We start from the raw sequence: 15,873 nt of genomic DNA, 5'->3' as shown, positions 1-15,873 counted from the left end.
TGTATAGCGGAAGAAATGGGAGTTGGATTAAGGACAGGCTTCTTAGTTCCAGTATGAGGTGGATTCTGAAAGTTTCCATATCTTGAAAACTACCTGCCAATGGACTCTGCCCAATTTACATATCTCTATTGCTTTTTCTAGAGTTTGCATGTTCTCCCCATGTTAGTGTGGGTTTCCTCGGGGTGCTCCGGTTTCCCCCACTGTCCAAAGACAGGCGGTTAGGTTAACTGGCTACTCCAAATTACTTATAGGTGTGAATGTGTGTGGATGGTTGAGAGGAGAAAACCTTTATAATAATCCAGTAGAAGGCAATGGGAAACCACTACTGTACTTCTTCCTGAGAAACTCTGATGGCTGAAGCAGCCAGAGCGGCCACATCACTGTAGATAGATAGATAGCTAGATAGATAGAACCCCGATTCCAAAAAAGTTGGGACAAAGTACAAATTGTAAATAAAAACGGAATGCAATAATTTACAAATCTCAAAAACTGATATTGTATTCACAATAGAACATAGACAACATATCGAATGTCGAAAGTGAGACATTTTGAAATTTCATGCCAAATATTGGCTCATTTGAAATTTCATGACAGCAACACGTCTCAAAGTTGGGACAGGGGCAATAAGAGGCTGGAAAAGTTAAAGGTACAAAAAAGGAACAGCTGGAGGACCAAATTGCAACTCATTAGGTCAATTGGCAATAGGTCATTAACATGACTGGGTATAAAAAGAGCATCTTGGAGTGGCAGCGGCTCTCAGAAGTAAAGATGGGAAGAGGATCACCAATCCCCCTAATTCTGCACCGACAAATAGTGGAGCAATATCAGAAAGGAGTTTGACAGTGTAAAATTGCAAAGAGTTTGAACATATCATCATCTACAGTGCATAATATCATCAAAAGAGTCAGAGAATCTGGAAGAATCTCTGTGCGTAAGGGTCAAGGCTGGAAAACCATACTGGGTGCCCGTGATCTTCGGGCCCTTAGACGGCACTGCATCACATACAGGCATGCTTCTGGATTGGAAATCAAAATGGGCTCAGGAATATTTCCAGAGAACATTATCTGTGAACACAATTCACCGTGCCATCTGCCATTGCCAGCTAAACCTCTATAGTTCAAAGAAGAAGCCGTATCTAAACATGATCCAGAAGCGCAGACATCTTCTCTGGGCCAAGGCTCATTTAAAATGGACTGTGGCAAAGTGGAAAACTGTTCTATGGTCAGACGAATCAAAATTTGAAGTTCTTTATGGAAATCAGGGACGCCGTGTCATTCGGACTAAAGAGGAGCAGGACGACCCAAGTTGTTAACAGCACTCAGTTCAGAAGCCTGCATCTCTGATGGTATGGGGTTGCATTAGTGCGTGTGGCATGGGCAGCTTACGCATCTGGAAAGACACCATCAATGCTGAAAGGTATATCCAGGTTCTAGAGCAACATATGCTCCCATCCAGACGACGTCTCTTTCAGGGAAGACCTTGCATTTTCCAACATGACAATGCCAAACCACATACTGCATCAATTACAGCATCATGGCTGCGTAGAAGAAGGGTCCGGGTACTGAACTGGCCAGCCTGCAGTCCAGATCTTTCACCCATAGAAAACATTTGGCGCATCATAAAACGGAAGATACGACAAAAAAGACCTAAGACAGTTGAGCAACTAGAATCCTACATTAGACAAGAATGGGTTAACATTCCTATCCCTAAACTTGAGCAACTTGTCTCCTCAGTCCCCAGATGTTTACAGACTGTTGTAAAGAGAAAAGGGGATGTCTCACAGTGGGAAACATGGCCTTGTCCCAACTTTTTTGAGATGTGTTGTTGTCATGAAATTTAAAATCACCTAATTTTTCTCTTTAAATGATACATTTTCTCAGTTTAAACATTTGATATGTCATCTATGTTCTATTCTGAATAAAATATGGAATTTTGAAACTTCCAAATCATTGCATTCCGTTTTTATTTACAATTTGTACTTTGTCCCAACTTTTTTGGAATCAGGGTTATAGATAGATAGATAGATAGATAGATAGATAGATAGATAGATAGATAGATAGATAGATAGATAGATAGATAGATAGATAGATAGATATAGAAACAGAGCTAGCTAGCTAGCAATAGATAGATAGATAGATAGATAGATAGATAGATAGATAGATAGATAGATAGATAGATAGATAGATAGATAGATATTGACAGAGAGAGATAGAGATAAACAGAACTAGCTAGCAATAGATAGATAGACAGAGATAAACAGAGCTAGCTAGCTAGATTAGATAGATAGATAGATAGATAGATAGATAGATAGATAGATAGATAGATAGATAGATAGATAGATAGATAGATAGAGCTAGCTAGCAATAGATAGATAGATAGATAGATAGATAGATAGATAGATAGATAGATAGATAGATAGATAGATAGATATTGACAGATAGAGATAAACAGAGCTAGCTACAGTAGCGATAGATAGATAGATAGATAGATAGATAGATAGATAGATAGATAGATAGATAGATAGATAGATAGATAGATAGATAGAAACAGAGCTAGCTAGCTAGCAATAGATAGACAGATAGATATAAACAGAGCTAGCTAGCTAGCTAGCTAGCGATAGATAGATATAAACAGAGCTAGCTAGCTAGCTAGCTAGCGATAGATAGATAGATAGATAGATAGATAGAGCTAGCTAGCAATAGATAGATAGATAGATAGATAGATAGATAGATAGATAGATAGATATTGACAGATAGAGATAAACAGAGCTAGCTACAGTAGCGATAGATAGATAGATAGATAGATAGATAGATAGATAGATAGATAGATAGATAGATAGATAGATAGAAACAGAGCTAGCTAGCTAGCAATAGATAGATAGATAGATAGATAGATATAAACAGAGCTAGCTAGCTAGCTAGCTAGCTAGCGATAGATAGATATAAACAGAGCTAGCTAGCTAGCTAGCTAGCTAGCTAGCGATAGATAGATAGATAGATAGATAGATAGAGCTAGCTAGCAATAGATAGATAGATAGATAGATAGATAGATAGATAGATAGATAGATAGATAGATATTGACAGATAGAGATAAACAGAGCTAGCTACAGTAGCGATAGATAGATAGATAGATAGATAGATAGATAGATAGATAGATAGATAGATAGATAGATAGAAACAGAGCTAGCTAGCTAGCAATAGATAGATAGATAGATAGATAGATAGATAGATAGATAGATATAAACAGAGCTAGCTAGCTAGCTAGCTAGCTAGCTAGCTAGCTAGCGATAGATAGATAGATAGATAGATAGATAGATAGATAGATAGATAGATAGATAGAGCTAGCTAGCAATAGATAGATAGATAGATAGATAGATAGATAGATAGATAGATAGATAGATAGATAGATAGATAGAGCTAGCTAGCAATAGATAGATAGATAGATAGATAGATAGATAGATAGATAGATAGATAGATAGATAGATAGATAGAACTAGCTAGCAATAGATAGAGATAAACAGAGCTAGCTAGCTAGCAATAGATAGATAGATAGATAGATAGATAGATAGATAGATAGATAGATAGATAGATAGATAGATAGATATTGACAGAGAGAGATAAACAGAGCTAGTTAGCAATAGATAGATAGAGATAAACAGAGCTAGATAGATAGATAGATAGATAGATAGATAGATAGATAGATAGATAGATAGATAGATAGACTGTTCAGAAGTAGTAACTGTGCAAATGTAGTCAGTGTAGACCGTTGGTGAGTGTCACATGACTTGGAGGTCAACAATGCATTGCATGATGTGACAGTGCTTTTGATTAAACGTGCCCTGGACGGCTGGTCACACTCTGATCGGACACGAACCATTTTTATTGGTCTGGGCTGTGTTGTGATCCAGCTGCTGTGGTGGACTCTAAAACCCAAAATTGCAGGAGCATTGTGGTCAACAAGTTAAGGTGATAAGCTTTGCGAACAAATTTGTAAACAAATCAGAATTGGACACTCCCATGCACTTCAATGGTACTTTCCATCTGAGGTGGCCACATGTCTCAACAAGGCCACATGTCTTGTTCAGTGATAGTCAAGTGAGGCAGAAATTATAATAAGCCAAATATTACAATTACCATCACCCACAGCCTGCATCGATACTCTCTATCTGACAGTGCAGATCTAAAAACAGCAATAACAAGACTAGCAAAACTCCAAGGATTAGGGTGCTATACTCAGCTTCTTGAATCCGTTTCATCTACTCCTTGACAAGATGAAAAATGGGAAAGAGCATGAGCATGCTGTAGCAGGGAATTTTTACAGGTTACACATGTGGGGTCACAGACACGAGGTGATAGGTCTACTATGCACTTGGAAAAAAAAAAAAAGACAAGAATAAAATACTAGCTTCTAAGGAAACTGCCCTGGCAATCCAAAGCAAAAATTAGAACTATTTTTGACCCTGGGTACTCCATAATCCTGAATAAATGGGAATAATAATGTTATTAGCCATAATTATGTAGTGAGACTACATCTAGAATTTTTCAGTTCATTACTCAGCTGCAGGAATCATTCTCTGTACCCAGTGCTGTGTCTTACCTTTGCGTCCCTCTCGCTGGAAGTCCACATGACACCACTCGCCATCATTCACCTTCTTGTTGCTGGCCTTTAACTTAACACTGCCTGAGCCCATGTCCATGAGGAGGTACAGGAAGCCGTCCAGCAGTTCCATGGCAAAAAAGTCAACCCTGGGTCGGTGCTCATGTGAACCTTGCATGTGCCCGTGGCTGAACAGTAGCAGGCCGCTGGACTCTGTGGTGCGAAAGTCAAAGGAGATTGATCCAGTTTTCTTGCCGCTCCAGTGAGGGAGGCTAACATAGGCAGCTGATGTATCAAAGCTGATAGGATCAAGGGCAGCCACATCCTCACAGCGGAAGGTCAGTTCACCATGTAGGGCCACTCTGGGGTCTTGCAATTCAGCTAGCCGAGAGAGCTCCAGCCTAAACTCGTTATTTGTATAGACCACCTGGAGGAGAGAGAATGGGACAGCAAAAGAGAGTCCTATTTTCAGTCCATGCGCATCCACATTGACAGGATGTAGAAATTTAGCAGCATGCGTCCCAAAGTTGGACAAATTTTGGCTCTTATATGCCCGAGGGGCCAGCGTTCCAGCTCAGTAAAATGCTCAGTTCCTTCTTAAGTGGCCACACGCATGAGTAAATTACATAAACATTGAAGCCACATCTGCACAAGAATACAAAGCAGGATTTCCTACCCGGCAATGGATCCTATTTTATTGTCATTGAACGTCTCGTGTTTTTTCAATAAAAGAACCCTGGCGATGAATATGAAGAGGATAGCTGAGCTGGATTGGAACATCATCGGGTCAGTGTTCGCCTTGTAAATAATGTGTTATGAACTATACAACATGTTGGGCCATACACAAACTTTTTATATCACAATATTTACAAAACTCATCTCATCTCATTATCTCTAGCCGCTTTATCCTGTTCTACAGGGTCGCAGGCAAGCTGGAGCCTATCCCAGCTGACTACGGGCGAAAGGCGGGGTACACCCTGGACAAGTCGCCAGGTCATCACAGGGCTGACACATAGACACAGACAACCATTCACACTCACATTCACACCTACGGTCAATTTAGAGTCACCAGTTAACCTAACCTGCATGTCTTTGGACTGTGGGGGAAACCGGAGCACCCGGAGGAAACCCACGCGGACACGGGGAGAACATGCAAACTCCGCACAGAAAGGCCCTCGCCGGCCACGGGCTCGAACCCGGACCTTCTCGCTGTGAGGCGACAGCGCTAACCACTACACCACCGTGCCGCCCTATTTACAAAACTCTGATGGAAAATATTTTATGAAAATGCAATCTGAAAAAAAAAAAAAAAAAACCTTGTTGGACTTAAGTTTACAATTAAGTTACTGGACAGATGTTCGTGACTCTCAGGGACTAGATAAAACACAAACAAAAGTAATAAACAACAGCCTACTTTAATGTTATAAATGAATAAGACCAGGTTAAGTTCTGAATAGTGACCAGAAATGCTTGAAAATGCCGACAGCACACAGATATTTAGGTAGAGTTGGAGCAAGCTGTGAAAATGATGCTGATTCAACAACAGCAGCGATGTCTCACCTCCTGTAGCTTGTTTTATAATTGAGAGGATGATCAGTATGTCATCATTCTGTATTACTTTGCTAGCTGACTGTAGTCAGCCATATGGTTTCAGTGAAACAACAAGCTAAAAAAAGCGTTTAATCTTCTTTTCACACTGGAAGGGTGTGGAAATTAAAATAAATCAAGAATATACACAAGGAAATTATGCAAATGAATTTAATGGAATGTCACCGAGATGCACACTGCGCAGGTTGTAAATTGTCAATGTTCAGTCAAGTTTTCTGTCTGGATTATGCGTGTAGATGTAAAAAGTAAAAATAAATACCCTACCCTGAAAAAAGAAAATACCACAGACTCTCTTCCAAGACTTGAATGTTTTCAAATCCTAGAAATGCACTTTCGTGATGCAATGTTTTATTTAAAAACCTCAAGTGTGATGTGCAAAAAAAAAAAAGTTCCACCAAAATATTTTATAAGCTACAAAGTGCTCTATCTAGCTAGCCTGATAACTCGCATATTAACCTGCAATGTGTTTTTTTTTTTTTTAATGTCTTCAATTTCATATGGGGGTGGCACAGTGGTGTGGTGGTTAGCACTGTCGCCTCACATCAAGAAGGTCCGGGTTCGAGCCCCGGGGCCGGCGAGGGCCTTTCTGTGTGGAGTTTGCATGTTCTCCCCGTGTCCGCGTGGGTTTCCTCCGGGTGCTCCGGTTTCCCCCACAGTCCAAAGACATGCAGGTTAGGTTAACTGGTGACTCTAAATTGACCGTAGGTGTGAATGTGAGTGTGAATGGTTGTCTGTGTCTATGTGTCAGCCCTGTGATGACCTGGCGACTTGTCCAGGGTGTACCCCGCCTTTCGCCCGTAGTCAGCTGGGATAGGCTCCAGCTTGCCTGCGACCCTGTAGAAGGATAAAGCGGCTAGAGATAATGAGATGAGATGAATTTCATATGGGGGTGGCACAGTGGTGTGGTGGTTAGCACTGTCGCCTCACAGCAAGAAGGTTCTGGGTTTGAGTCCAGTGGCCGACGGGGGCCTTTCTGTGGGGAGTTTGCATGTTAGTCCAGTCAAAGAGACCAAAGACGATGCTGTCGGAGGAAGCTACTGTAGGAAGAGAAAAAGAGTGTGTGACCAAGCAAGAGACCAAAAAGGACACCGAGTTGGGGTTATTTCTGTTGAACTACAGTAGTAAGTAATACACTATCGTTCAAAAGTTTGGGGTCACCCAGACAATTTTGTGTTTTCCATGAAAAGTCACACTTTTATTTACCACCATAAGTTGTAAAATGAATAGAAAATATAGTCAAGACATTTTTCTGGCCATTTTGAGCATTTAATCGACCCCACAAACGTGATGCTCCAGAAACTCAATCTGCTCAAAGGAAGGTCAGTTTTATAGCTTCTCTAAAGAGCTCAACTGTTTTCAGCTGTGCTAACATGATTGTACAAGGGTTTTCTAATCATCCATTAGCCTTCTGAGGCAATGAGCAAACACATTGTACCATTAGAACACTGGAGTGAGAGTTGCTGGAAATGGGCCTCTATACACCTATGGAGATATTGCACCAAAAACCAGACATTTGCAGCTAGAATAGTCATTTACCACATTAGCAATGTATAGAGTGGATTTCTGATTAGTTTAAAGTAATCTTCGTTGAAAAGAACAGTGCTTTTCTTTCAAAAATAAGGACATTTCAAAGTGACCCCAAACTTTTGAACGGTAGTGTATTACATTAGCTGCCTTGCTATGTGCTGTGTTGTTGCACTTGCTTGATGTTTGGCTGCGTTAGCAAAGTTATCGACTCGCGAGCTATTGACGCATTTCATTGGAGGTTAACTGCTAGCTACATCTCAAGGTGACTTTGTGTCAGGGACATCCATGTTTTGTAAGGTTGATTTAGCTGTTCTTTGTCCGTTAGCATCCCCCAGCATTAGACACATTGGTATTAGTATGGCTCTGGTTATGTTAGCTCATGTATGCTACTGTTCTAAGTTATGTGCAATATGTGTTATATACAGTATGTGTATATGCATTACACCATATTTATTATGTACTACAGGCGGCACAGTGATGTAGTGGTTAGCACTGTCACCTCACAACAAGAAGGTTCTGGGTTCGAGCCCAGCAGCTGATGGAGGCCTTTCTGTGTGGAGTTTGCATGTTCTCCCCGTGTCTGCGTGGGTTTCCTCTGGAGTGTAAGTGTGAATGGTTGTTTGTCTCTATGTGTCAACCCTGTGATGACCTGGCGAACTGTCCAAGGTGTACCCCGCCTCTCGCCCATACACTGTAAAAAAAAATAGTTGAGAATACTTGAAATGTCAAGGCAACAGTCTGCATTAAGAATTTTATGTTTTGCCAACGATGTGCCCATGATAATCCAAGCTATGATAAAACTGTTATCTTTATTAAGAATTCTTAATTAAGTCAATTTTCAATTCCTCATTTTGCCAACATAGATTTCTCTTTTTGCTGAACAGTGGCATTCACAGTAGTACAAAAAGGCAATCACAATTTTTTTTTTTAGATTTTTTGGGGGCTTTTTTCACCTCTATTTGGATAGGACAGCATAGAGACAGGAAATGAGCGGGAGAGACGGGGAGGGATCGGGAAATGACCTCAGGTCGGAACCGAACCCGGGTCTATGGTATGGCGCCTTATCCACCTGAGCCACGACAATTTATCATTAAACTATACATGCCTTTTTTCATTGTTCTACACAATTACAAAACTTCAATATTGAAATAAAGTTTTTAAAACCCACATCATGGGTATGGCGTCGTGGCTCAGGTGGATAAGGCACCATACCATAAACCCGGGGACCCGGGTTCGATTCCGACCCGAGGTCATTTCCCGATCCCTCTCTCCTGCTCATTTCCTGTCTCTACACTGTCCTATCCAAATAAAGGTGAAAAAAGCCCCCCAAAAAAGTCTGATAACCTCAATTGCCTTTTTGCACTACTGTGAATGCCACTGTTCAGCAAAAAGAGAAATCTATGTTGGCAGAATGAGGAATTGAAAATTGACTTAATTAAGAATTCTTAATAAAGATAACAGTTTTATCATAGTTTGGATTATCATGGGCACATCATTGGCAAAACATAAAATTCTTAATGCAGACTGTTGCCTTGAAATTTCAAGTATTCTCAACTATTCTTTTTTACAGTGTAGTCAGCTGGGATAGGCTCCAGCTTGCCCACAACCCTGCACAGGATTAGTGGTTACGGATAACGGATGAATGGATGGATGGATGGATGGATGGAATTTCATATGGACAAGTGAATAAAAGTGTTTGCAGAACAGATGGATTCATTTTATTTATTTTTTTAACTGTAAAAACTTATAGGAAATTATTTGTGCCACCTAAACTTGTGTAAATTTGAGACTACTGGAAACATTTACACATTTTTTGGAACATTTATGTCAACAAAACAAACAAAATGAACCCCAAAATAAACTTTGCAGTGAATAACTAAGATACTCTCCATTTCCTTTGTGCATTATTTTTTTTAAAAGGAGTTGTGATTAAAATATACAGATGAGGATGTAAGAATATGAAAAAAAAAACATGAAGTAAAAGATCATGCGACTTATATGGGTCCCGGCTTTAACTGTCCCACTACGAGCTGCAGTGGCCTCGGTGAGGTTTCTCTCGGTGTTCACGTGTTACTTCTTTGGCCAGGTGAGAGAACAGCCTCAGCCTCGAATAGAATAGAATAGAATAACAGGCTTTTCATTTTCACACCAGCTTCTGTTCTAAGATGAAGACTGACGTTTTGTTGCGGGGTGTGAACTTGAGTGTCTCTGAAAATAACACAAGCCAGCCACATTACCTGTCAGAGCCCGTGACAGAAGAATAAAAGCAGAGGTAGGAGCCAAATAAAAGGTGCCAGCTCAAGGACAGAGAACATGAGAAAATGCAATTACGAGCGGTGGCTTCACAAAGCCCCGTAACTCGTCTGTGTCTTAACAGGCATGTTAAAGCTGCCAATCCCAAATGGACACAGCCTAAACCAATCAGCCAAACTGTGTTAGAAGCTTAAAGTAAGAACAAACACAAACAACCCAGGAATGATTGGCACCTTTCAAAACACTGGGCTGTGGCCAAACTGATACTGTAAATTTCTTTTCTAAGAGAAAAAAAAAAGTCTGGGCGTCTCTGTCTTAAGGTTATGATGGACCTTTCAGCAAGATAATGACCATAAACGTCCATCATAATCAAATTTAAATGGGTGCAAGAACACAAATGTAATGCCATACAATGGGCTTGTTAGTTTCTGGATTTGAACTCTATTCCTAAGAATACTGGCTAATGTCCAATTATCAGTCCTGTTAATTAGAGGTCTGCGCGGGTCGGATTTTTCAGTCCCGCTCCCGCCCGCATTGTGCAGTCCCACTCCCGCCTGCGCCCACAAAGAATTATGATTTTCAGTCCCGCTCCCGCCTGCGCCTGCCATATTTTGTCCCGCTCCCGCCCGCAAATCCCGCATGATGCAGACGTTCGCGTTATTTCTCAGGAAAGTTCTTGTCTTGACACAGTGTGATGGTGCCCCGCCCCCTACTTTGAGTGGATTTGAGCATAAATATCTACAGCTCATGTTCACGTTTGTTATTATTTACCTTGTTTCTGAATTCAGCATGCAGTGTCTCTAATAATAATAATAATAATAATAATTAGTGCTGTCAAGCGATTAAAAAATCTAATCACGAATCGCACATTTTTATCACATGAGAAACCATTGTAATTCTCTGATCAGCATAAAAAAGTGAATGGGCTTGCTTTGTACCAATGTTTTTTTTTTTTATTATTACAAAGCAGAGCTAGCAAGAGAAACATGAGTGAACAACTCTAATCAGAGAGACAGGTTACACAGTGACGGTAGGCTTGACTCAATGCTATCCCAGAAATCCTTCCTGTAATATGCAAATTTGGCTGTCCAATCAAACAGTGTTAATCTCTTCACATCGAGACTTCACCAAATCATTTTAAATTGTATAAAGTATTTTTCAATCATGTTTTTTTTTTTGCTTCAAATTCCTGGGGATCCACATCTTGCAGGACCTCACCTAGACAACCAACTGCTCCAACCTAGTCAAGAAGGCTCACCAGCGTCTCTTTTTCTTGAGGACTCTGAAGAAAAAACATCTCTCTTCAGACATCCTGGTGAACGTCTACCGCTGTACCATCGAGAGCATTCTAACCGACTGTATTACAGTCTGATATGGGAACTGCTCTGTTTCGGACCGGAAGGCACTGCAGAAGGTTGTGAAAATCGCCCAGCATGTCGTGGGAGCCTCACTTCCTGCTATTGAGGACATCTACAGGAATCTATGTCTCAGGAGAGCCATAAACATCAACAAAGACTCCTGCCACCCAGCACACAAACTGTTCACTCTCCTGCCATCTGGAAGGCGCTACAGGAGCCTTCGAACCAAAACCACCAGGTTCAGGAACAGTTTTATTCCTTCTGCTGTCTCACTGCTGAAATCCCCACCACCACCAAACTGAATTGACTTGAACTGACTTCACTGCACCAGAGTCGTAGCTAGGGAGGGGTCCTGGGGGTGCCTGTGACCCCCCCCCCCCCTTTGTCGGACCATACATTTTTTCAATAGTCACATAAGAATATTAGAAAAGTGGCCACTGTAATTTTTCTAACATTTTTTTTAACTAGATTGTCACTTCAATCTCATTAGGGTTCTATAACCTTGTATGGACTTCCTGTGGTTTGGGCGCGAAAACCCAGTTCTGCCAAGCGCAACACGATGGCACTAGAAAGCATGGTCAAGCTGCCAGTGTAGCTGCAGTCTTTTTAGTTGCGAATTATGAGTATTTCCTCTTGTGTTAATAATTTGCCATGTCAAAACAAGCGAAACTTTCCTCCTACTTTCGACGTGAAGAGAGGAAAGCAATTTATTATATATATTTTTTCCATCAAAATTGCATTTTGTGGCTTCGAAGCTAAGTTTTAGTGCCGTTTCTAGAACACAACATCAAGAAAACGTGGAAGAATACACTATGGCAGAGCGATCGACATCGACAAGATCGTTGATATCTTTGCCATTCGTCATCCACGACGCCTTTTACGGTACTTCGAAACATTTTGGCCGATGAGCAGTAAGACAACAAGAATAGAGAGATCTGCATCGGTTGACTAGGGTAAGATGTCGAGCCGCTATCCACACACTGCCGGATAAAGATGATTTGGCCTAATCTGTCCGACATCTCAACAGCTCGCAACATGAGATGAAAGAATGATGCAACGACCGCGTTATTTTCTCAAATGTATTCAATGTATTTTTTCATTTACAAACCTACGGGTATGTACTCAGGCTGCCAGTCAGTGTGTGACCTCCCCTTTTGAAAAATCCTAGCTACGCCCCTGCGCACTATCACCATTTGCACTACTGTTTATTCATACTGCATTTTGTATATACTGCAAATATCTATATCATACCATTGTACTATAGTACATTCATATCGCGCATTTGTTTTTTTTTTTAAGATATTTTTTGGGCTTTTTCACCTTTATTGGATAGGACAGTGTAGAGACAGGAAATGAGCAGGAGAGAGAGACGGGGAGGGATCGGGAAACGATCCCGGGTCGGAACCGAACCCGGGTCCCCGGATTTATGGTATGGCGCCTTATCCACCCGAGCCACAACGCCCCCATATCGCACATTTGTACATACTGTAAATATCTATATCATTATACCATTCCATACATTGTAATTTCTGTACATTTATATTTGTATATTACACTTATGTTATTTAATGCTATGCAATTCTGGTTAGATGCGATCTGCATTTCGTTGTCTTGTACCTGTGACATGTGCAATGACAAAGTTGAATCTAATCTAAGTTGTTAATGAGAGAGAGAGAGAGAGAAAAATAGAGGCTATAGAAGGAACAAGTGTTTATCATTGCTATAGCATGAGCAATAACAGGATCTAAATTTTCTCGTGGATGTTCCACGACATTAAATCTAATCCATTAAATCCATTAAAATGTGTGGCATGCCATTTACTGATAAATTAAACATTGTAATGCTGGCAAATAGCTGTGTTATAAGTGGAACAACACCCTCCAGACCATGTGATTATACGAAATTAAGAGCTGCACAGTCTGACGTGCGTTATTTCTTACTTAATGCGGTCTGCCTATGTTTTGACCTCATGCTACAGACTACGACTACAGTTCTTGGATTTATGCTGAGTTTATGCACTTGTGTATTGCTGTCAATCACAGCATGTTTTATCTAAATATTTAAGCTCAAAAGAGCACTAATTGTTCCTTATTTTTTCTCATTTTAAGGGTACTAATAATTATCCGGTCTTCCAACTGCAAACATCTATGCTGTCTTTTTTTGTTTTCGACATTTGTATCCATTTGTCGACTTCCAGACTAATAAAAAAACATGTTAATGACTTTATCTGTGCTGAAGCTCTGCTTATAAGGCTAGGGAGAAACAGGGCTGCAGTATGGGATTTATGGTTGAGTGGTTAGAATGGAGGAGTGATTAATACAGCCTGGGGTTCAACAAGGCAGAGACGAAGAACTCAGCCCAGTCAAACTGGAATCTCCAGAGGAAATCAATTTTTAATTTGGCTGTCAAGAAAGTAAAGCTGAAGCTTCAACGGTATGGACATGACATAAATAAGGGACATGCTTGGGAGCAGACAAATAGTGCTCGGAACGAAGGAAAATGGAAAAAGGGCAGATAAAGAAACAGAGGTGAGGACGGATGGGAGGTGAAATACTAAGCTTATCAGTGTAAGCTTGTTGAGTATTATCCTTTATGGCCTGGAGTTTAGACACTTTCCAAATTGCTGTCTTTCTCACATATGCTTCCTCGACTCACTCTTCCGTAATGAGGCCTGGACCAGCTGGCTAAGTTTCAGGGCCAAAGTTAAAAGAGGAGCAAGCTGTTTAAATGAGGCCAGATTTATCCACACATTTAGTACTGTTAAAGTAGGCCTGGGTGATATGCCCAAAATGCATCACTCACTCTCTCCGTATAGAGGTTTTCGACCCACGTGACCGTTGCCATGTCAACAAGTAGCCGGCGCCATTTTGACGGTCACAAATATGGTGACTACCGGTAGCGATACACTGTTGATCATGACGAAGTCTCATTGTCGAGTATTTTATCCGGCCTAGATGACGCGAGTAAGAAGCGATATCACCAGAAAATCAATGATGCTGGTGTACGTGATCCGTACACGTTACCAGGCTATCTTTTTCTGGCTTTGCAGCGCTGCAGATCTTCCTGACCTGCAGTCAGGCGTGTGGGAAATACCAGGGAAAAAACATAAAAGAAAAAGGAGCAAGATGCAGAAAACACCTTCACTATCCAGCGACGTAGGGCATTTACAGGGCGAGCAGAGGGAGAGGTATTTGCAAAAATTGAGGTTAGCAGGCTTAGAGAACGACGTTTACCTGCTTCCACCAGGATTGTTCACTGACGTACGGAAGTACACGAAGCCCTCGTCTTTACCTGACTTCGGCCCACATGATCTGTATACCTATGTCGTTAAAAACCAGGCTGGGTAACATGCCTACATCAGCGGGTCGTCCCTGGAGCCGGTGGTCGCCATCTTATTACAGCTAAGGTTTGTTCACATTTTCATTTACTTTCGGTCCTCAGGATAAACAAAATGTTATTAAATGTCATTGAAATAACTTCTTAGTCTGTTGAGACATGGCCCGTTATAAATTTGCTGTTACCAGGCAATGACCAAGAACTGTATTATTAGGGTCGGTGTAGTTGTAACAGTGCACTAGCAGCTAGCTGTTAGCACTAGCTAATGTCAACAACAGTAGCTATTATGTTACTGTAGCAATGTTTACGTTCAGTCATTTGGATGACTGTTAAAACCTTTCAGTCTCAAGTTTTTCCTTTACTGTATTTACTAGTTTACTGAGCTAGCGCGCTCGCTCCCAGCCTGCCCGAGCTAGCGCGCTCGCTCCCAGCCTGCCCGAGCGCGCTAGTTCAGTAAACTAGTAAATCCAGTAAAGGAAAAACTTGAGACTGAAAGGTTTTAACAGTCATCCAAATGACTGAACGTAAACATTGCTACAGTAACATACCAGCTACTGTTGTTGACATTAGCTAGCTTGACCTTCAAAATGGCGGACACCGGGGCGTCACGTCACCTGTGACGTCACGTCGAAATCCTCTATATATACAAAGTCCTTCCCACGCCATGTGGCGCATACGGTGGCGCTGATCTCCGTTTCCGTGGCCCTCGGCCTCTCGCCTATTACATAGCTAGGGTTAAAGTGGGGGGCGGGTCCTCTGGTAACTGCGAGAGTTTGACTCCCCACTCACATCTGTATTGCAGCGTGCCTTGCCAGACGGCAGTAGGTACCATTTTTATGATGGTCTTTGGTACCGTATGACCCGACCGTGAGTAGAACTCCCAATCTCCTGATCAAGAGGTGGACACACTCACCACTAGGCCAACTCGCGGTTTTCCCTATACAGGTAGTCGTTGACTTACGACCTATGCAACTTACGACCGATCGACTTTACGACCGTCTGGTTATGACTGGCAAGTGTTTCCCAGCTGAGCTAGCTGAGCGTATGACAGTTTCCACCCCAGCTCCTGGCAGTGCCCAGCATCCAGCCTCCCGCCACGTACGACAGTTTCCGCCCCAGCTCCTGGCCCCGCCCAGCATCCAGCCTCTCGCCACGTACGACAGTTTCCGCCCCAGCTCCTGGTTTATGAAACGAG

General features: G+C 41.6%; 1 protein-coding gene across 1 annotated transcript in view; it reads right to left on the bottom strand.

The window, feature by feature from the left end:
• Positions 1 to 15,873, bottom strand: part of nrxn2a (neurexin 2a) — an 833,732-nt gene that overhangs the window by 582,031 nt on the left and 235,828 nt on the right. The window contains exon 8 of the mRNA XM_060936298.1: positions 4,597 to 5,023. Coding sequence (XP_060792281.1) covers positions 4,597 to 5,023 — 427 coding nt within the window. The remainder of the gene's footprint in view (positions 1 to 4,596; positions 5,024 to 15,873) is intronic.

The sequence above is a fragment of the Neoarius graeffei genome, chromosome 12 (assembly GCF_027579695.1).
Source record: "Neoarius graeffei isolate fNeoGra1 chromosome 12, fNeoGra1.pri, whole genome shotgun sequence".
In the NCBI taxonomy this organism is placed as follows: domain Eukaryota; kingdom Metazoa; phylum Chordata; class Actinopteri; order Siluriformes; family Ariidae; genus Neoarius; species Neoarius graeffei.
Note: the sequence above shows the minus strand (reverse complement) of the source record. Positions and strands in the feature narration are given on the sequence as shown.